This window comes from Molossus molossus, unplaced genomic scaffold (assembly GCF_014108415.1).
Source record: "Molossus molossus isolate mMolMol1 unplaced genomic scaffold, mMolMol1.p scaffold_m16_p_23, whole genome shotgun sequence".
In the NCBI taxonomy this organism is placed as follows: domain Eukaryota; kingdom Metazoa; phylum Chordata; class Mammalia; order Chiroptera; family Molossidae; genus Molossus; species Molossus molossus.
Genome location: NW_023425359.1, coordinates 25,373,900 through 25,394,029, shown reverse-complemented (window position 1 = coordinate 25,394,029; position 20,130 = coordinate 25,373,900). Strand labels below are relative to the sequence as shown.

Here is a 20,130-nt window from a genome sequence, read left to right as displayed (position 1 = left end):
TGATGACTACCTGCCCCGTGTGTAGACACGACATTCTGTGTCATCTAACACGCCTAGTCTGTCATTACTGTTACCACCAGAATGGGCACAGACTCCTTAAAGCCTCGGTGCTGGGATCTGAGCCCTGGCCTGTGGGGCCTCCAAACTTGGGCCCCTCCTGTGGTATCAGACTGCTCAGCATTTCCAGGCCCCGAACGAGCCCGGCCGGCCTGTCGCAGAACGTAAGGCTCGCGGGGACAAGAAGGAGCGGACGATGAAAGAGGAGAAACCGTGGACAGACAGGCAGGTGGGCAAAGCCAAACCCATCTCCACAGCCTCCTCAACCCCGTCTCCATCCTGATCGTTAACCAAATTGCATATCATCAAGCCCCGTGAAAACCCAGCAGCTCAATTGTAGGTTACTAGGACACACGGGAGGAGGGGCGGCTCCGAAGCTCCAGCCTGCATCAGTTGCCGTGGCAACCAGCATCCATGCAGCAGCCCCTCTGGAGGACCTCCCACCAACCCTGCTGACTCCGACAGACACCGCAGCACAGACGGACCGGCACAGACCGGGGAGCACGAGCATCCTTCTGCTGGAAGAGTCCAGGGGTGTTTCAAGAGCCAGGGCCTCTCTCAAGCCCCTCCTCCGCCCACCGGACCCAGGACCCTGACTCACACCTTCCTCCCTCTCTGGCCCCTACCTATGTCCCCTCTGCAGCCACAGTCCCTGTCCTGCAGGCACCCGGGACTCAGTGGGACACATTTCCTTACCCTCTGGCTTCCAGGAAATGGCCATTTCCCCCCGACTCACTTCCCGCTCCCCCCCCCGTGTTTCCTGCAGTCACCTCCCCTTGTATCCAAATCTCAGTCTCCAGGAAACCTCAGCCCAAGACACTCTTCATGCATGACGACAAACAGGTGCGAGTGAGGGGCAGACAGCCTGGGCAGCCTGGTCAGGATGGGGAAGAAGCCAAGCTCACTGTGAGGTCCTGATACCACCAAGCTCAGCCACACTACATGGCTGCACCCACAGCCCAGACCCCAGCTGGGCACCTCTGGCCACACGCGGGCACGGCATGGCATGGACAGGCCTACCTGGGTCAGAACATAGTCATTTTGCTGGGCAACCCACTTAGGGGGGCCTCCCAGTGAGGACCAACTACTGGGTCATCCCAGCAGCCTGCTACCCTCTGTCCAACGCCGGCGGGCGAGAGCCAGCACGTCGGTGCCCGCCGGCGTTTCCAGCCGCCGCATCCTCCCGTCGGCCTGGCAGAGCGGGCACTGCTCTGACCTTCAGCCGAGGAAACAGGAGCAGAGGATCACGAACGTGCACAGACTCCCAGCCGTCAGGATTCGAACCCGAGGCCCAGCCGCATGTGGACCAGGAGGCATCTTCCCCTCCTGGCTCAGACGCCATCCAAGGGCAGGAACTGTTTCCCTCCTGAACGTCAAGGCCGGGTCCTCCCCAGTGTGGCCCCCACCACCCTGTGGCTCAAGCCTTGCATTCCACGGGCCACAGCCAGGACGGGTCCAGCTGCCCGCTGGGTGGGCCACCTAAAGAGCCGCCAGGAAACAAAGACAAAGGCAGAGGAAAAAGAAGACGTCTCCCTGCTCATCTGAATTCAGAAGGAGGCTCTCCTTGTTCAGACCTACTGCCTGTGCGAGCGCATTCCTGTGGCTGGAGGGAGTGGGCATGGAGGTCAGACCTCAGCCCAACTGGACAGCAGCAACCGAGCTCCTTCTCGGGACAGGCTGCAGGGGCCCAGGCGGCCCCGCAGGCTGGGCGGTGTCGCTTTAAGACCCGAGCTCACTGCCTCTGGCAGCTCAGAGCCAGCCTGGGAGGAGGCAGGAGCCTCCAGTTTATTTTATTTGACATTTTTCAACGTCAGGGCACTTCAGAGCCAAGGAGGAAACAGATCCCATCTGCTCCCGAGCCCCCAGGCACAGTTCAAGAGGACAGGCGGGGGTGGGGGGAGGCACGGATGAGGGGAACGCACAGCCGCACACGGGACCAGCCGAGGAGACCCGGACCCGGACCCGGAGCCCGCTGTCCCCGACACACACCACAGGCCTTCTGGCTTGTCTACGTCCTGTGGCCCTTGGCGTGGGCCCTGGAGCACAGTCCTGCCATGGCTGGTGGCTCAGCCTAGGACTCCGGTCTCTTACCCTGCAAAGCTGGGTCACAGACAGAAAGGGAGACACTAGGGGTAAACCCAAGTCAGAGCAGGGAGGGGACACGGGGCCGGCCGGCGGGCCTTCCCCTCTGGGCACACGTGGCCCGAGACCCCGTGCCTGCATCCATGTGGGGCGCGCCCTTGCCCCCTCCCGCTCCGACCTGGGGCTGGGATGGGGGACGGACGGCTGAAAACCTTATCTTCTCTATAGATTAAATTCCAGACCTTCCTATTTTTAGAGAAACGAATTCCTTTTCTCTTTCCAAGAGGTGAACATGCCCCGCGCTGTCACTCAGGACATTTGGCAGCCAAGTCACCATGGTCTGCGGGGTGATGATGGGGACAGCACCGCGGCGGGACGGGGTCAGGCGCGGTCCGTCCAGGTGCCGACGTCCAGGAGGACCACGGACAACCGCGAGCTTGCAGGAAGGCAAGGGGCGCACGCGGGGAAACGGGGATCGTTGAAGAGAAAAAACTGGGGGCGTTTTTGGGGGGCGGTCTAGAGAAGAGACTGCATCTCGGGGAAGGTGTTGAAATATCGGGGTGATCTACACTTGTTCGGTTTCTTTCCCAGATGACCACGTTTGAAGCACCGACGTGCGGACGGCGGTGACTCCCCGCGAACGTTCTCGGCGGTGGCGCCCTGGCTTCTCCGGCCGACACAGCGCTCGGGCGAGCAGGGCTGGCCGGCTTCCCTGCGGCCCCAGCTCCGGGCTGGCCGGCCCAGCGCCGCGGGCCTTGGGATTTACAGGCAGTAAACAACCGCACTCCCGCGTCAGCTGTTTGGCTCCAGGGCGGCCCCTGGCAGCGGGAGCCCGCCAGGCCCTCCTGGTTTACCCCTGGGTGGGGAGCAGTGGGTGGCCAGCCTGGGCCGGCTCCCTCCTTCCAGTCTCGGAGCTGGAGGCTTTCCCGGGGAGAGGTCGCCCCTGCCGCTACCTGTGTGGTCCCCCGGAGGGTCCCAGCGATCGGAAGGAAAGTGCAAACACGGTCAGCTGAGGCGCCCGGGGCAGCTTCCAGCACACGTGTGGCTCTGTGGTCTCAGGGCTGGGCCAGCCCGCTGTCCCCCCATCCTCCCCACACCCTCCCAGCTCTCGCCCCGTCCAAGCTGCTGCACAAACCCCACCCTGTCGACGGGGAGGAAGATAAGAAGACGAGGGTCCCCAGGGTGAGGGCAGGGAACACGGTGTAACAGACGCAGGCCGGGACAGGAGGGCACGGGACTGCAGGGGAGGAGCCGACACGGGGGCCACAGGGTAAAATGGGGACAGGGCCGGGAGCCCTGGAGGCACAGCTGCTACGGCCACCCCGTTTCTTGCCCCCCTCACCCACACTCCCACTTTCTCCCCTCAGCAGCCTCTTGAGACAGACAGATACGGTCTTATCACCCTCTTTTCACAAACTGGGAAGCAGAAGAGGTCGTCCAAGGTCCACGCAGTTAGCAGAAGCGCTGAGACCCACACGCTTCCCAGGGCCCCTCCTACCAGCCTTCAGGGGTCAAGCGCCAGGGAGGGGGACACCACAGAGTGACAGCCACGGGGGCCAATGAGAGGAAGCACCAGCCCGCCACGCGACGTTGGCTCCGCCCACACACCCACGTCTAGAAGGACGCGTGGTCACAGCCGGAACTCGAGGCCCTTGTCAGGGTGCAGCAGGCAGCAGCTCCTGCTTTGGGGCCCCGTCCCATAGGCCTCTCTGTGCCCCCCACCCGCCCCAGCCGAGCAGGGTCCGCCCTCACCCGGTGGTGATGTCGTCGTCCTCTGTCATGGTCTTGCCCATGAGGTCGCTGTCGCTCATGTAGCCGGACTTCAGGTCCGAGTCGTCGCCGTCCAGGCGAGAGATGTGGCTGAGCTTGCTGGGGCTCCGCATGGGCATGGTGTGCGCGTACAGGGTGCGCTCCCCGTGCATGCACCAGGCGGGCGGCCCCTCCGAGCGGCAGCCCCCGCCCACCGAGGGGGCATCCCCTGCCTGCAGCCGCGGGCTGGCCTGGCCATAGCGCCAGGACAGGGGAGACGAGCGGTTGGAGAGGCTGGACATGCTCCGAGGGTTGGCGTCATCACTGTCGTAGCAGGTCATCTCCAGGGAGCTGGGCAGAACAGAGGGCTGTGGTTACTCCGGGCACAGCTGCCTCACGACCTGCCCTCAGACTGATCCTCAGACCCTCCCACCTGCCCAAGGCCACCTCCTCCAGGAGGCTCCCAGACTGCTCCCCAGACCCTCCCACCTGCCCAAGGCCACCTCCTCCAGGAGGCTCCCAGACTGCTCCCCAGAGCCTCCCCACCTGCCCAAGGCCACCTCCTCCAGGAGGCTCCCAGACTGCTCCCCAGACCCTCCCACCTGCCCAAGGCCACCTCCTCCAGGAGGCTCCCAGACTGCTCCCCAGAGCCTCCCCACCTGCCCAAGGCCACCTCCTCCAGGAGGCCCCCCAGGATGCGTGTGACCCGTCATCTGCCATCTCAGGCTGTCAAAGGAAACGACTTTGGAGCGAGGAAGGCAGTCTGACACACCACGAACAGCGCAGACTGGACTGTGAGCTGACTACCGTTCGCTCCTGAGTGAGCCAAGGAACGTAACTGAACCTAAACCTCCCCTTCCTCATCTGCCAAGTGGGGACAACAGCTTAGCCGCCACTTCTCGGAGCTCAGGATCACACGTGTGACAGAGCCTGGTAGACAGATGTGCTCGACACGCGGACGGGGCCGGAGAGACCCCCTGGTGGGGGCGGGACGGGCCACCGGAGCCCACGAGGCCCGTCACTCTGCTCCATTCCAGTGATGAGCAGAGGGCTAGCTCACTCCGAACTGAGGCGGCAGAGTCTGCGGCAGGCACAGAGGCGCACACAGAGCTCGGGGGCCGGGGCCGCAGAGGAGGAGCCGCAGCAGAGAGCAGCTTCACTGGGCAGCAGAGAGCACACAGCAGTGGGAGGAAGGCCAGGGCCCCGTCCTCAGGGCAGGCTCGGCCGAGTGCAGGGGACGGGGGACGAGAGGCCCAGGGGAACCGCTGTCTGCAGCAGGCTACACCCGGTAATAAAACAGGCAGAGCAGGCTGTGCTGAGCCCGGATCCCGCAGGTCTGTGCCTGTCTGCTCCTGTCCGGCGCTTACACTGAGCGCCCCCCAAACACCTGAGCCGGTGGGGAGAAGACACTGTTCCCGGCTCCAGTCCTGCACCCAGGCCTCCCTCCTGCCCCCGTGGGGGGAGCACATCTTGTGGGGGGAGCAGTGGGTTGGAGCAGAGAGAGTGAGAGTTTCATTTCCTCCCCTGTCCAGCCCCCCGACCCAGACGCTTGCTTCCCTCGCTGGGGCACGAGGAAGCAGGGCAGAGCGGAGGTTTCGGGAAGGAACCAAGTTCCGCATCAGCCTGTGAGCTCCGGGGTGAGGATGACCCCGCCGGAAGCCTGCTGGCTATGGGCCCCTCCGGCAGGAGCCTGTGTGCTCTGCAAGTGGGGCCCAGCACTGTGCCCGCAGGCAGCCTGCGTGGGTGCTGAGCCTGACGCAGACGCGTCCTCATCAGCCTGTGAGACACGGGGGCCGCGCCCTCTGCACCCGGGGGCTGTGTCTGTCCTGTCCACCCAGGGACTGTCTGTCCTGTCCACTCCCAGGGCAGAGGGAGGGGCTGAAGGTGGAAGGCACTTCAGAAAGTAAAAGAAGTAAGAAAATTCAGGGACTTGCCCGCCTGTGTGGCCCAGCGGACTGAGCATCATCCCATGGACTGAGAGGTCCTGGTCCAGTTCCTGGTCAGGGGTTGTGGGCTCCATCCCCAGTAGGGGCGTGCAGGAGGCAGCCAATCAGTGTTTCTCTCTCATCGATGTTTCTCTCTCTCCCTGCTTCTCTCTCTAAAAAAATCAATAAGAAGACATTAAAGACAGTGAGAATTCGGGAAGTCAATGTCTCCGCTATCCATGTGGGGCCGGAGCAACAGGAACCTGTGCTGGGGGCAGAAGGGCCCCGGGTCCCTAGTAAACAGAAACCAGCACCAGGGCTCTTGGTTCCCCTTCCCGTGAAGGGAGACAGAAGCCCGAGGCCTGAGATGCGCCCCAGTCAGCTGTATGCAGAAGGCTTTTGGCCTCCCTCTCCCCGACCCCCACCAAACAGTGCCTGCCTGGGGTCAGGCTGCTCTGCGCAACTGGGGGGCTCAAAATCAGTGGCCCCAGGAGGCTGTCTCTGCCCTGTCCCTGGGGGTGAGTCACCCAGGGTGTGACCCTCTTGACAACTAGGTGCTTTCTGCCTTCCCTGGCAAAGGGTGGCAGCAACTGGTGCTGAGCGACATCCCGGCAACTTCCCTGGATGGGGAGGGAGGATGTTCACAGTTTCATCCACCGGGTCTCTAAAATATGAGCCAAGCTGAGCCCGATGCCTGTCCCACTCGGGGTGCAGAGTAGAGGCAGATGGAGGGGGCCTGGGTCCCAGGGCTCCGGGAGCCCCACCATCCACTTTTTCCTTAGTCCTCCTTGACCACATCCTTTCCAGTATCCAGGGCTCTGCCGTCGGAGCAGAGGTGGCCCGGAGCAGAGGGGCTCCGCTGTGCCGCGGAGGACACTGTGGCTGTCTGGAAGCGAGGGGCCGAGGAGGGAGGGTGGGTGTGACTACGGGGAGGAGTGTGGAGGAGGGGACGGTGATCTTGATGAGAACTAGAGCTGGTGGGCAAAGCTACAGATTGTAGTTCTAATTCAGAGTCATGGAGATCTCGCCATGGCTGGGATGGTTCAGAAGTAATGAGTTCCCTGTCACTGGAGGTATGTAAATTTACTCTGAATTTCACTTGGCCACACACTTGGGGTAAGAGAGTCCTTTTCCCATTGCCCTGTGTCCCAACTCTGTTCTCGCTTTCCAGCCCCAGGAGATGGGGAGGAACCCACTTCCAGTCCAGCTGGAGAGGCTGCTGTCCCTCTCTGGCCTTCCTGTGTCACACCCCCATGATTTCCCAACCCTGGCTGCTGCTTGCTCTCCCTACCCCTGAGTGCAGCCCGGCCCTCTGTCCCCCTTGGAGCTACAGCATGAGCTCATCTGGGCAGCCGAGGAGCCAGTGGGGGAAATTCTGAGTCACAGAGGCTGTGGCCAGGATGCCCTGCAGGGGGAGGGGTGGTGGGGGAGGGTGATGCCCTGGGGTGGGAGGAGGGGCACACCACATGGCTCGGGGTCTCCGTGACACTGTGTGGGCCCCACGGAGCTTCGAGCAGAAGAGACAAGAAGGAACCTAAGCACAGAGTGAAAAGACCCTGGTGTTGGGGGCCCCACCCCAGAATCCTGGAATGAGGGGCACTTCAGAGAGGGAAGAGGGAAGCCTTCAGCGACACCATGTGACAGAAGGCGGGGAGGCTGAGGAGTGGAAGTCTGGAGCAACCCTGGGGCCCTGCCTCCAGCACCCTGGAGGGGGACCCGCTGCAGCCTACCTGTGAGTCACCTGGGAACCTCGCAGGCTGGACATGGTTTCTTCCAGGTTCTGTCGAAGGTCCAGGACATTCTGCACCGTCCTCTTCCTCTGGGACTCTGGGTCTGGGAGGGAGAAAGGACGTTGGGTGTGTGAGGAGGACTCCCCGCTGGGAGCCTGGGGCATCAGGGAAGCAGAGATGGACCACCTCCCCAAGGACCAGTCCCAGGGCAGGCTGGTCCCCTGCCTCTCAGGGATTCTGAACCCCTGGACGCCTGCCCTTGACCATCCTGCAGCCTCAGCCTTGGGTAGGGGCTTCAGGCTGGGGGCCTGCTGTGTGTGGGCGCCTCCCAGACCCCCCAGTGACCGTCACAGCAGCGGTCCCAAGCCAGGTCTCCCATGGTGGAGGTCAGCCGGAACCCCGCTTCCAGTGACACGCTGGGAAACGCTCACAGCCAGGCTCTGAGCGGCAGGGACACCGATGTGGGGTGTTTGCCAATTTCTGTGGTGTAAATACTGCCGCGGCTGCTTTCAAGAGGCTAACACGGGGACCACAGAGTCGTAAAGAGATGGTATCAGCTGCCCCTGGGGAGCTGGTACGAGTTGCCTGGGGCACACCACACTCTGGAGCCCCCGGCAGCTAGGTCAGACAGAGCCCCTAAAAGGGAGGTGGCCGGTGGGGAGGGAGAGGAGGGGCTGCACAGTCATTTTCTGGAGCATGAACTGAGCTCTGGGCAGTGCAGACCCCTGGCACGTGGCACCATCCTGCTGGAGGAGGGTGTGTGGCTGCAGCCCCACCCTGAGTCCCCAATGACCGGGTCCCCTGGCCCAGCCTTGGCTTGCAGGTAGGGTGTTATTAGCTGGGTCAGATGAGCACCTGTGAGAGCAAACAGACACTGACCTGTCTCCTTTCTGGGGTGAAAACAACATGCCGAAGGCTGAGCGCTACCTGGCATGAAGGAACAAGGACGTTCTCCTTGCTCCCAAGTCTGTTCAGGCACGTGGTGCTCGGGACCACAGCAGGCCCCAAGGACACGAATCCCACAGGACCTGCCCCTGGCACATGCTTGGCTTTGACTTTGGGACCCGTGGCCGCTGAACAAAATCCAAAGCCTCCTTGAGACAGTTCACGGAGAGAGTCAGGGACCCCGGCAAGAGCAGACCCAGGCACTCGGACTCCCCATCTCCAGACCCTCCGCAATCCTCTCCTGAAGACCCAACTGCCCGCTGGTGCCCCCAGCCCCAGACTCAGCAGGAACGTGGGAGGTTCCTCGGCCACCAAAGGGAACATTTCTGAATCCCTCCAAGAGGAGGCATTTCCCCCAAAGCTCAGGCCACTGGCAGGCGGCTGCTCGGCCGTGGGAGGCAGGCAGGGTGGGCGGAAAGCCAGGCAGCACTATTCCTGAGAACCAGCTACACCCAGCCCAGCCCCCCTTCCCCCCCGGGGAGCTGCAGGAGGCTGGTGGCATCTCTCGTGATCAGCACCACGGACCCAGGCCTCCATGCTGGTGGCTAGAAGGAGGGACAAATGGCAGGCCTCCGTGCCAGGGTCCTGAGCTCAGTTGCCAGCCTGACGTCACCTCTGTGGCTGCCATGCCTATTTATCCTGGCACATGTCACCCTGTGAGCTGCTCCCTGGCTTTGACTGATGGCTTGGCAGGGAACACAGACATGATCAGAAAGCTTATGTATGTATTTCTACAATGCCTATGTAAGGACCAAGAGCATGGTGCCAAGATATGGGATTCTGGGCCAGGGCAATGCTTTCTATGGGTTTGGCAGGGGCAAGGGAAAAGCCTGGACAGAGGAGACTGCTCCAGGGGGTGTGCGGTCCCAACAAGTAGGTGACCAGGAACCACCCCGAGACTGAGTGTGCCAACCCTTTGCACGCATCACAGAGACGAATCCTTACAGTGCTTATGGGACAGCTGTGCCCTTGTCCCATTTTACAGATGAGAAAACTAAGACTCAGAGAGATGAAGTCAACAGGCTACTCGCCCTGCACGTAACACCAGGCAGAGCCACGTCCGTCTGGGGAGATGCGCCCACTCCTTCCGATGTATCCCAGGGAGTCTCTGCACCGCAGCGTCAATGACGTCCCACAGTAGGTGCTCAATGAGCATTTCAAGAACAGATGGGTGCTACCACAATACACACACACACACAGCATAGATGGATACATGTTCCGTTAGGATGTCTGCTTTTTTTTTTTTTCCCCTCTTTACTGATTTTAGAGAGAGAAGAGGAGAGAGGGAGAGAGATAGAAACATTGATGAGAGAGAACATCGACTGGCCGCCTCCTGCACGCCCCCCACTGGGGACTGGGCCCACAACCTGGGCATGTGCCCTGACCAGGAATCAAACTGGTGACCTCTTGGTGCAGGGTCGACGCTCAACCACTGAGCCACACTGGCCAGGCTGTTTGCTTTTGTTTGTAAAGGGGAAAAATACTAACTCCCAGAGGTCAGCCTTGGGAGGGTCACTCTGTGTCTCCTGGTCACCGTGGGGTCGTGACAGAAAAATAGACACTTTTCACTTCTCACTGAGCTGAGCGCTGTGCCCTCGTCCCCACCTGGCTTCCTTCCAAGATGCCCAGTCCCTGCCTCATGTCCATGTCAGCAGAGCGGGGCAGGATTGCCCCAAAGTCCCATAGACTTGCCAAAAAATAGAGCTATGGAGTCCTTGGGCGGGTCTCAGTCCAACCCGGTCACTGAGCGACAGGCCACAGAGAGACGTTAACGGAAGCCTCCTCCAGGTGCAGGTTTGGGGGTGCGTGCAGAGGACCAGGTTGGGGCTGATTTGCTGTGGGGTGGCCTGGAGGGCCCCTGTGGCTCCATCCGCAGCACCCTGTGCCCAGCAGTGCCCCCTGGTGGTCACCGTAGGCATTCCACCCTGCTTCTCTAAGGCTCCTCTCAGGGTGGGTCTGGTGGGCTGTGCCCAACATTCCTGGGTGTCAGCACACTCGGGGCCTCAGGGGCCTCCTCCAGCCTCCACTGGAGGGCTGGAACCCCGACAGTTCAGGGACATACAGGACAGAGGAGGGACTTGAGTGGACCCATCACCCAACAGACAGATTTCCCCAAGTTTTACACAACTTTAATTACTAGCTGACAATTCAAGCACCTTCAATAACTGCCTGTTGAACTCTTGACTACTTCCACCCACATTTCAGAACCCACATGAGCGGGTCCGCCCAGGGCGGAGGCCGTGGGGGGCTGCGTTCGCCCGACAGCCCGGCTGGGGGACCAACAGGGGTCCAGAAGGGAGTCAAAGACGGACACTTTCAAGTGTGGCATTTCAGAGCTCGAAAGAATCACCTACTTTCTCACTTTGTACCTGGGGGAGACAGCGGATCACCCAGGCTGTGAATGGGGTGGTGTCTCCTGGCCAGGGCTCGTATTCCCAGAGTACTCTGTCTCAGCTGGGTGACCGGCCCCCCCAAATGTCCCTGCCTCCCCGCTCCTGCAGAGCACGGCGACCACTCCCACAATCCCCCCCCCCTCTGCCCACCCCCTTCCTCCCTGCCTGATGACATCAGAGGCCCTAGAAAGAAGGCTGGTGGGCCTCCATGCAAGAGACACCCCACCTCCAGGGAGCACGTTGGCGGGGGACCATTTACTCTGTTGCTAATCCTATCGTTTTACTCATACCCCCACGTACGTCACAATATTGTCAGGGCGGTTGTCACAGAACCCTGCAGCGTGACAAAGGGCTCCTCTTGTTGAGAGCTCCTGTTCCCCAGACGAGCTCCCAGGTCTCCATCGCTGTCCGGGAATCCTCAACCCTCCTGCCCGGCAAGTGAACCGAACAGGAGCCGAGTGTCCGGTGGCCCTGCTACTATTCGTGGGGGCAAGGACAGGACGACACGGCGATGGAAGCGAACCTGTGGCCAGCGAGAGGGTCGTGCAGTCACCCCTGGCCCGGAATTGCCAGGCAGGATTCTTTCCTGGTCATTTGGTTTTGACTTTTTTTCTTTTCTCTTTTTTCAGGGGTACAACATAAGGATTTGACATTTATGTACATTGTATACACAGTATGCATTGTATCACCACATGCCTTGAATTACATACATTGTGTCGCTGTAGGCATAACATACATTGTATCACTGCATACCTTGTATCACATACACTGCATCACTGTATACACTGTGTATGCTACATTTGTATACATTGCAGTGAGACTTTGAGTCGTGTGTTTCCAATGGGCACTGTGCTAAGAGGAAGTGAGGCACAGAGCATCGGGAATGAAAGCAGCTCGGGGTAGACAGGAAGCTCTAGCTGGGTCTTCCCAAGGGCACATGCCAATGAGCTGTGGGGCCTTGTGTAGAGTACTTCCCCTCACTGGGCCTCGGTTCCCCTATCTGTGAAATAAAGGAGTTGGGGTAGGGACACCCAAGGCCCCTCACTAACTCTGACAGTCTGGTTCTTTAGCTTTGTAATTGGCTCCAGCGTCCCTGGAGCATCTGTTTTCTCTCCCAGAGCGCATTGAAATGCAGGTGCCAGGTGTCACCCACGGATCATGCTCCTGCAGGTGGACGGGCCCAGGAGTCTGCACCGCTGCAAGCCCTCAGTGTGGGTGATACGACACGAGGTCAATTTAAGAAACACTGATACAGCGCTGCACACCCCGGAGTAGGGTATTCCTCACAAAACCGGGGCTGGATTTCCTGAGGTCAGGCTGCTGGGCTGTGTCCCGAGCCTTCAGACCGTGTCTACTCTTGGTCACAGACCCAGGGGACAGACCACACCCCTCTTCAGGCTTCGGAGACGAGGAGCCCCTGTGCCCTGCTCTCAGAGGATGCCAGCCCCGTCTAGCTCCCACCAGGGTCTCTGGGGCTGGCTGCCGAGAATGGCCACAAGGGGGTGCTGCTGGACCTCAGCTGCCAAGGCCACAGGGCTGGCAGTGGTCAGGCTTGGGAGCAGCTGCCCAAAGGGTCCTTTTCCTTCTGCTCTGTCAGCACAGCTCCTTCACCCCGGGGCCGCGCTCCTCAGGCTGGCATCGCCCCAGCCTGCCCTTAAGCTGTACCCCATCCTTGGAGAACAGCAGATTGGCAGCACCCACCCTGGGGAGCCTCCCCACTTCTGGGGACAGGGAGCAGCCCCTCTGAGAGGTCACTGGCGGCCCTGCTAGAGCCCAGTGGGCATGGAGAAGTCACCCGCTCTTTCTAGAAGGGTTTGCCTTCTGTGTACCGTAGGCCCATCCTGAGGTTCCTGGGGCCCTCACCCTGAGGCCAGAGCCTAAGGTCCGGGCAGAGGAGCACCCACAGCAACAGCAAGGCCAGGCTCTGGCCTTGGGCACCTTTGTCGGGCCCTGCACCCGCACTGCCCACTCCGACGCCCTGTGCAGGCCCCCAGCCCAGGCCTGCTCCTAAAGCCCTGACATCACTTCCTTTCCCAGGACCCCGTGAGCGGCAGTGACCTGGTGGAGATGGCAGAGCCCGCTGAGCTCAGAGCCGGGCTGGGGACGGAGGAACTGGAGGTCAGCTGCAGGACGGGTCCCAAGGCAGGAAGCTGGGGCAGGGAATGGGTGAGGTCCCTCTGTCTAAAGAGCTGCTCAGACCTCCCGCTTCCCCAAAGAGCATCTACTCCTGAACCTCAGCCCTGCCTTCTTCCCCCGCTGGCTGTCTCCTGGAGGTTCCCATTTCCGGAAAAGACTTTGATGTCACTGGTCCCCTTGACTCTCTGCTGCTGCCCAGCATGAGGGACCCTCAGGCTCAGCCCGTCTGCCACCAATACATCTCCCGACCTCCAAGATGCCCCACTACCCACCAGGATCAGGCTTGGACAAAGGCCAAGGGTCCCCTGCAGGGCTTGGGCACAAACTGAAGCAAGAAGTCTCGAGGTTAGCTGTGAGGAAGACTTCCCATCAAGAAAGCAGAGAAACACTACAGTGAGACTTGGGGATGAAAAGCAGGTAGTGTTCTCTGAGGCAGGAAGGGAAAAGGAAACAATAATTGCTCACTGCGTCCTGGGCTGGGCATGAGCTCAACACTGATGTCCACCCTGTCCTTCAACATAATGGCCCTGAGCCCACTCACCCCCACTTTGTAGATGTTGGGCTCAGAGAGGCCAGTTAACTTCCTCAGGTCACACAGCTTGTGTGAGCTCCACAGAAGGGAGCTGAGTCCAAGTCTGACTCTCGAGTCTATGCTTTTCCCAAAATAAATTACAAGTGACAACCAAGACCACATAGCCGGACACCAGGAGGCCCTTCCTGACAGACACGCTGGATCACGCTCCTTCCAGGCCACAGGAAGAGGCCTGTCCCCCGCGGAGTCAAGGAGACGGGCATTGCCAGGAGACAGACGAGGAGCGGGCTCCTGGCCAGGGCCGGCCTCTCCCTCCGAGCGCGGCCTCCAGCCAGGCCAGGCCTCGCTGGCCGCCACCGCTCCTGCCAGAGCTTCCTTGGGGCCCTTCTCCCCGCAGGGCTTGTCCCCGCTCTGGAGCCCGCACCTCTCTGGCCTCGGAAGAACCTTCCCGGAGCGTCTGGCAGGCAGGTCCGGCGGCCTGCCTGCCAAGCCCAACGGCTGTGCTCTGCGGCCTAATCAGATCCCTCAGACTCCTCATCCCTGTCCAAGTGCAGCGTCCAAGTCCAAGGCAGGGGCCTGGGAACCGGCCGCAGCCAGCGCAGAGCGTCAGCCCGCTCCCCTCCTCCTGCAAGGGCAGCACAGGTGTGAGATGGGGGCTCCCACCCCTCTTCCTGCTCCGGAGCGGGCCTCCCTCTGGAGGGGCCGTGGGGTCTCCAGGCCTCTGGAAGGGGCTGGAGCAGGCGGGGAGCCGAGACCCCTGCATAGCCGTCCCGGCATCGTCTGCTCAGCCTTTCTGGGCTCAGGCTCCTCCATTCCCACACCCCTGAGAGGAGGGGGGTGAGCAGCATGGACCCCAACCATGGGCCATGGTGGGTGCGGGTGAGGGGCAGGGTCGCTCTACAGAGCCTGAGACCCCTATCACAGTGAGACCGGAAGGCGCGTGGAGGCAGCCAGGCCGACGGGGCCGGCGTTCAGCCCACAGAGTCCCAGGCCGTGCTCCACCAGCAGGGCGCTTGGGGTTAGTCACCACGTGGATGCAGCCAAATTCCCACGAAAACACCTCCCCACGGGGGACTCCCAGGTCTGCCAAGCCATAAAGCCCCATCTACATTCAGGGAAAACACACCCAGCCCTTCCCCACGCCCCACGTCCCCAGGCTGGCCAGTGTCAGGGTCCTGGAAGAACCATGCAGGGCCTCTCTCTGCTGAGCCCATCGCAAAGGACAGAGAAGGGGCGAGGGGAAGGTCAGCTTGGACCCGGAACCACGAGAGAAGGGGCTCAGGAAGGTCACCTCGGGGGAGGACCAGCCTTGGGGGCAGGGGCTGGGGACCTGGGCATGAGCAGGGAGGGCGAGGAAGGAGGCCCTGGCGAGGACAGAGCTGCCGAGGTGCCCCGGGGTGGGCCCCGGGGCGGGGGTGGGGGGCCTGCTGTCCTGGTGACACAGCAGAGCCAGGGTCCTGCTCTGCACCCATCCAGGCTGGAGCAGGAGGCTGGGTTCCGAGAGCAGCGAGCGCAGGGCCCGGCCAGCCCGCACTCTTGAAATACGTGGACCCCTTGGGCAGAACTGCTCCCAGCTGATCTTCCTTTGGGAGCAAGGAGCAAACGGACACTACTGATCGCCTCCTGTGTGCCAGGGGCCGAGAGAGCTCCTCCGGGCCTCAGAGGCGGAGCTGCGTCTGCTCGGGCTCTGGGCTCCGGGGAAGCGGGAGCCCAGCTTCTCGGCCTCGGACCCCAGTGCCCATGCCCAGGGCGCCTCTCTGGGCCTGTGCGTGGCACCATCCCGGGTCCCAATGACAAAGCAACCTCGCAACACAGAGCCCAGAACATGGGCTCCCAGCTATTCACGGGCCTCCTGGTTAGCGTCTAATATTTGTCAGTAGGACAGACCTGTTCTCAGGGACGGGCGGAGGGTCCCTGGCCGAGGCCACCGTCCCTGGACTCTCCCTGCAGCCGCCACGGCCGGAGCTGGTGGTCCGGGTTGTTCTCCCTGCAAATGACCCTCAGTTCATCTGGGCAAGAAGCCCTGGCAGCTGGTGACCCCTGCCCTGTCGCCCCTGGGGTCATCTCTCTCTAATGGATGCAGGACACCAAGGGGCACCAGGCTCAGGGGAGGGATGGAGAAGGGCCAGGGACCAGCTCCTGCTCCTCAACCCTCCCTTTCTTTCTCCTCCACGGACAAAGGGAGTCCCCAGGCCTCGGGGTCCTGGCCAGCCTCCCAGTCTGCATGGCAGTGAGCTGCTCCCCATGTGCCCAGGAGAACGAGGGGAGCCCCGTGACGACTCGGGGCTGCAGCTCTCCCCGCTGTCAGTGCTGACAGTCGGTTGCCATGGGAACCACGGCGAGGATGCTCCTGCAGACCCGTGAGCAGACTTGACTGAATGGACGCCTGTCCCTTCCCCCACTGGGAGGCCAAACCAGGAGACACACGGGGGAGAGGATTTGCACAGGAGTGCCAAGCCCTGGCTGGAGGCTGGGCCATGGCTCAGGAGGCTTGGGAGAGGCCAGGCCCCACCGCTCGGTCCCAGGAGTCTGAGGGCACGCCAGCTGGGCCACCGTGGTCTCCGCAGCACAAGCCCTCGGGGTCTCGAGGACACTGGAGCCCTGGGCCGGGCGTTCAAGGTCCCCACAGTGAGTGCTGGGCCTCATCTACCACAATCTCCCCACATCGTCCCTGCACCCCAGCACCCCGCGCACAGCAGCACCCAGGAAGGTGTGACCCACAGAGTGAGCCACCCTGCTCCCCAGAGAATAGCACAGCACAGCCCCCCCAGGTAGAGATCATTAGTCCTGTTTGTGGATCCCCGCTGAAGCCTGGGAGACACTTCACGCGGCCCCTGTATCTCGTTAGCGCCTCCGCCCCTTTTCCACATCTGTCTGCCTCCCGCTCGCTCCACAGGCCTCGAGCCCCAAAAGGGTCCTCAATAGAAGCCTCTGGGCCTGTGGTCAGGTGTCGCCACCTCCACCCGCCCCTCCCCACACCTGCCCCACCTGATGGGCCTGTCGGGCTCACAGATGGGCAGGGAGGCTGCCACTCGACGGTACCCCCACTGCCGTCCCACCTCCAGCCCACCTCCGCCAGGACGCGTCACACAATCCCTGAGACCCCCATTTCCCAACCTGCTGTCTCCAACGCCAGCAGCCACCGGGTCCGCCAGCTTCTCCCGATTCTCTGTCTAGCCCACTCCAGAGACGGGGACCGCACTTCCCCGTATTCCAGCTCCGCGGCCGCCGACCAGGGCTCTGCGGGACCCATGACTCTACACGCTGAGAAACGACAGTAACACTCAGACTCCCAGACTGGAAGGGCTGGAGCGAGCGGGCAGCTCCTCCGCTCTCCGTGGTCCGTCCCCTGAAAGGTCCCAACGAGCCTCACTCAGCCACACCTCAAGGGGGCAGAGCACCGGCCCCACGTTTGTGAGCGGACGAGAAAGTGAGCTGGTCAGGAGAGGAGAGGAGAGGACAGCACCACCACGGAGCAACTCCACGGGCCGAGGGACAGAGCTGGGCTGTGGCCACGAGGGGCGGGCCTGAGGCAGGACGCCACCGCTCAAGCCTGCCGTCGGGCCCCTGGACCGGCCCAGGGCGGGGAAACAGGTGGCATCTGGTACGCGACTCCACGTAACGGTAGTAAGTGTTGGAGGGCTGTGTACAGATGCTTTCCGGAGTCCAGACCAAGTTGCCAGGAAGGGGTCTGTGGTCGAGTAGCAGAGGTTTATAAGCCTCTGGCTTTCCTCTCCCACAGGGGAAACTGCATTTACAGCTGCCCCCCATTCCTTTCCTGAGGACGCCCCGCAAAGACAATCCCACCGATTCCTCAGCCATGGCCCTGCGCCTGACCCTGGAGTAGGGAGCTGCTAGGAGACCTGCCTCCCGCCCGTGCCTCCGCCCATTTATCAGAGTGACAGCCAATTCGCCCTATCACGCCAGGGCAGGGGAGAGCTAAAAGGACACATGACTCCCTGCTGTCAGCTGGGGACGCTAATGAATCCTTTGCTTCCGAAGGTGGTTATTGGACAGAATAATTCATCGCTAGAGATTAATTGGACTAATTGCGCTGGCTCTCAGAACCCCCTGAATAATTTTCTATGGGGCGGGTGTCAGGGATAACTGATATCTGAGCCTCTTCCCGGCGTGAACTGCCCGCCGACGGGAATCCTGGCGGAGAACAGTGGGCGGGATGTCAGTACGTGGCAGGCAGGTGTCTGATTTGGTTCCGTGGTCCCCGTGGTCCCCGTGGTCCCCGTGGGAGGCTTGTATTCAGGGAAATTTCTAATATCTACTTTGGTCACCTCCCATGACCTTCCCCACACCCCCCTTCAGCAGGGCCTTCCAAACACCGCACGTTCCCCAGACAGGCCTCCTGGATTCCACGGGAAGGGCAGACCACAGCCACGTACGTTCCCATCCCTCCTGCAAGAGGGCCCCCGGCCCCCACACCCAGACTGCCGGCACCCCCCCCAGCCTCAGACGGAGGGCCGTAGGTCAGCGCCGGCCGAGAAGACCGTCCTGGTGCTGCTCTGAGACTGCAAGGCGGGGGGGGGGTCCTCCAGGAAGCTCTCCAGGTTTCTGTTAACGGGTCGCTACACAGAATCCCTTTCCCACCAGGAAGTAGCTAATCGAGTGACAAAGCTAGCTTTTTGCGGGGGCAGAAAGGGGGAGCAGGGTGGGGAGGGAGGGATGGAACCTGCCGCCCAGGCTGCAGGACAGGTGGCTGTTCTCCAGATGAAAAGGAGAGGCTGCCGCCCGGAAGCCCATTAAGGGCTCCTTAGGACAAAGGAGAGCTAAGTAGCCAGAGCAAAGCCTGCCTGCCTGCCTGCCTACCTGCCTGCCTGCACCTACCTACCTACCTACCTGCCTGCCTACCTACCTACCTACCTACCTGCCTGCCTACATGCCTACCTACCTACCTACCTACCTGCCTGCCTACCTACCTACCTACCTGCCTGCCTACATGCCTACCTACCTACCTGCCTGCCTACCTACCTACCTACCTGCCTGCCTACCTACCTACCTGCCTGCCTACCTACCTACCTACCTGCCTGCCTACATGCCTACCTACCTACCTGCCTGCCTACCTACCTACCTACCTACCTACCTACCTGCCTGCCTGCCTGCCTACCTACATGCCTGCCTACCTACCTACCTACCTGCCTGCCTACCTACCTACCTGCCTGCCTGCCTACCTACCTACCGGAGCTTAAAAGAGGCAAATGGATGGGGGGAGAGGGGCAGAGCCAAGAAAACGCACCTTGCAATGAAATCACCAGATTTTTAGTTCAGCGTAAAGAGGTGTGCTTGGCAGACCGGGGACACTGATGACAAAGTCCCAAGCACAGAGAATGGAAGGGCGTCCGGCCTGGAGCCGGGGCCTGCAGCCCACGCGTGCGAACGGGCTGGCCAACCTCTGAAGTTTGGACGCGCCTCACCCTACGGGTTAATCAGACTACTTTCCAAAACCTTGACCGCGGGGACGAGGGTTTTCATGGGGACTCGGGGGAAGGCTGCTCTGGACACGGAGCAGTGAGGGGCCGCACTCCGGCTGCCTGGGAAGAGGGGAAGGTGCGGGGGAGGGGTGCTAGAGACCAGCCAGGACTTTGCTTACGGGGGACAGGGGGACAGGGCAGTCCTTCCCCCCTCTTCTCTGGCTCCGGTGAGCGTGGAGTAAATCCGTGAGCCGAGCACACTTGGGGAACGTCTTGCACCCTTTCCAGGGACTGACCGGCTGAGGAAAGCCAGAAGTCCAGGTTGGTTTAGTTCACAGTGGCCTTAGAGACACACGGCCCAGGGCTCCCCCACGTATGTCAGGTCCCACCGTGATTCCAGCTCAGGACACCCGGAAGGAGGGACACGGGTGGGTGTGAAGGGCCAAGGGCCCGGGCTCTGCCTGCCACCTGGACCTGCCCTCACTTCTAAAGTGACCGTAAACCACTTCCTTCTCCATGGGCTTTTTTAATCCTCCTCACTCGAGGACATTTTTCCATTTTTTGTTCAGATAGAGTGGGAGGGTGAGAGAGGAAGAGAGAGAGAGAGAGAAACATCAATGTGAAAGGGACACATTGAGTGGCCGCCACCCACACGACCCAACCAAGGCTGGGGACAAACTGCAACCGAGGTACGTGCCCTTAGTGAGAACTGAACCCAGGTCTCTCTGGACCACAGGTCAACGCTCTAACCACTGAGCAAAACCAACCAAGGCTCCGTGAGCCTTTAGAGACACATGCTCTGATTGTCACCACAAGGGAAGGAAGCCAAGGGAGACGGTCAGGGCTGTCACCGAAAACCTGCCACTGGGTCCCAGACAGTCTGGCCCCACACCAGGAAGTATCCGGTGTTCAGGGAGCCAGATACAGGAGGAAATGAGCAGAAACACCCAAACACGGTAACGGACACCATGGTGAGGATCACAGTCCGTTCCCCACGGAGCGTCACCGGGGAAACCAAGCAGCCTCACGGCCCCGGGGAAGAGGCGCACAGGTCTCGAGATGCCGCGCACCTGTCGGGGGGGGCAGGCCTGGGCTTCTCCAAACTCAAACTGAACAGACATTTGCGTGTTTCCTGCGGTGGTTCTGGTCCAGGCTCGG

The 20,130-nt window shown here is 61.5% G+C and overlaps 1 protein-coding gene across 1 annotated transcript in view; it reads right to left on the bottom strand.

Moving 5' to 3' along the window:
- The window catches only part of NAV1 (neuron navigator 1), an 84,732-nt gene that overhangs the window by 49,064 nt on the left and 15,538 nt on the right, over positions 1-20,130 (bottom strand). Inside the window, exons 2-3 of the mRNA XM_036277578.1 lie at positions 7,544-7,646; positions 3,892-4,239 (exon numbers count right to left, since the gene is read on the bottom strand). Coding sequence (XP_036133471.1) covers positions 3,892-4,239; positions 7,544-7,646 — 451 coding nt within the window. The remainder of the gene's footprint in view (positions 1-3,891; positions 4,240-7,543; positions 7,647-20,130) is intronic.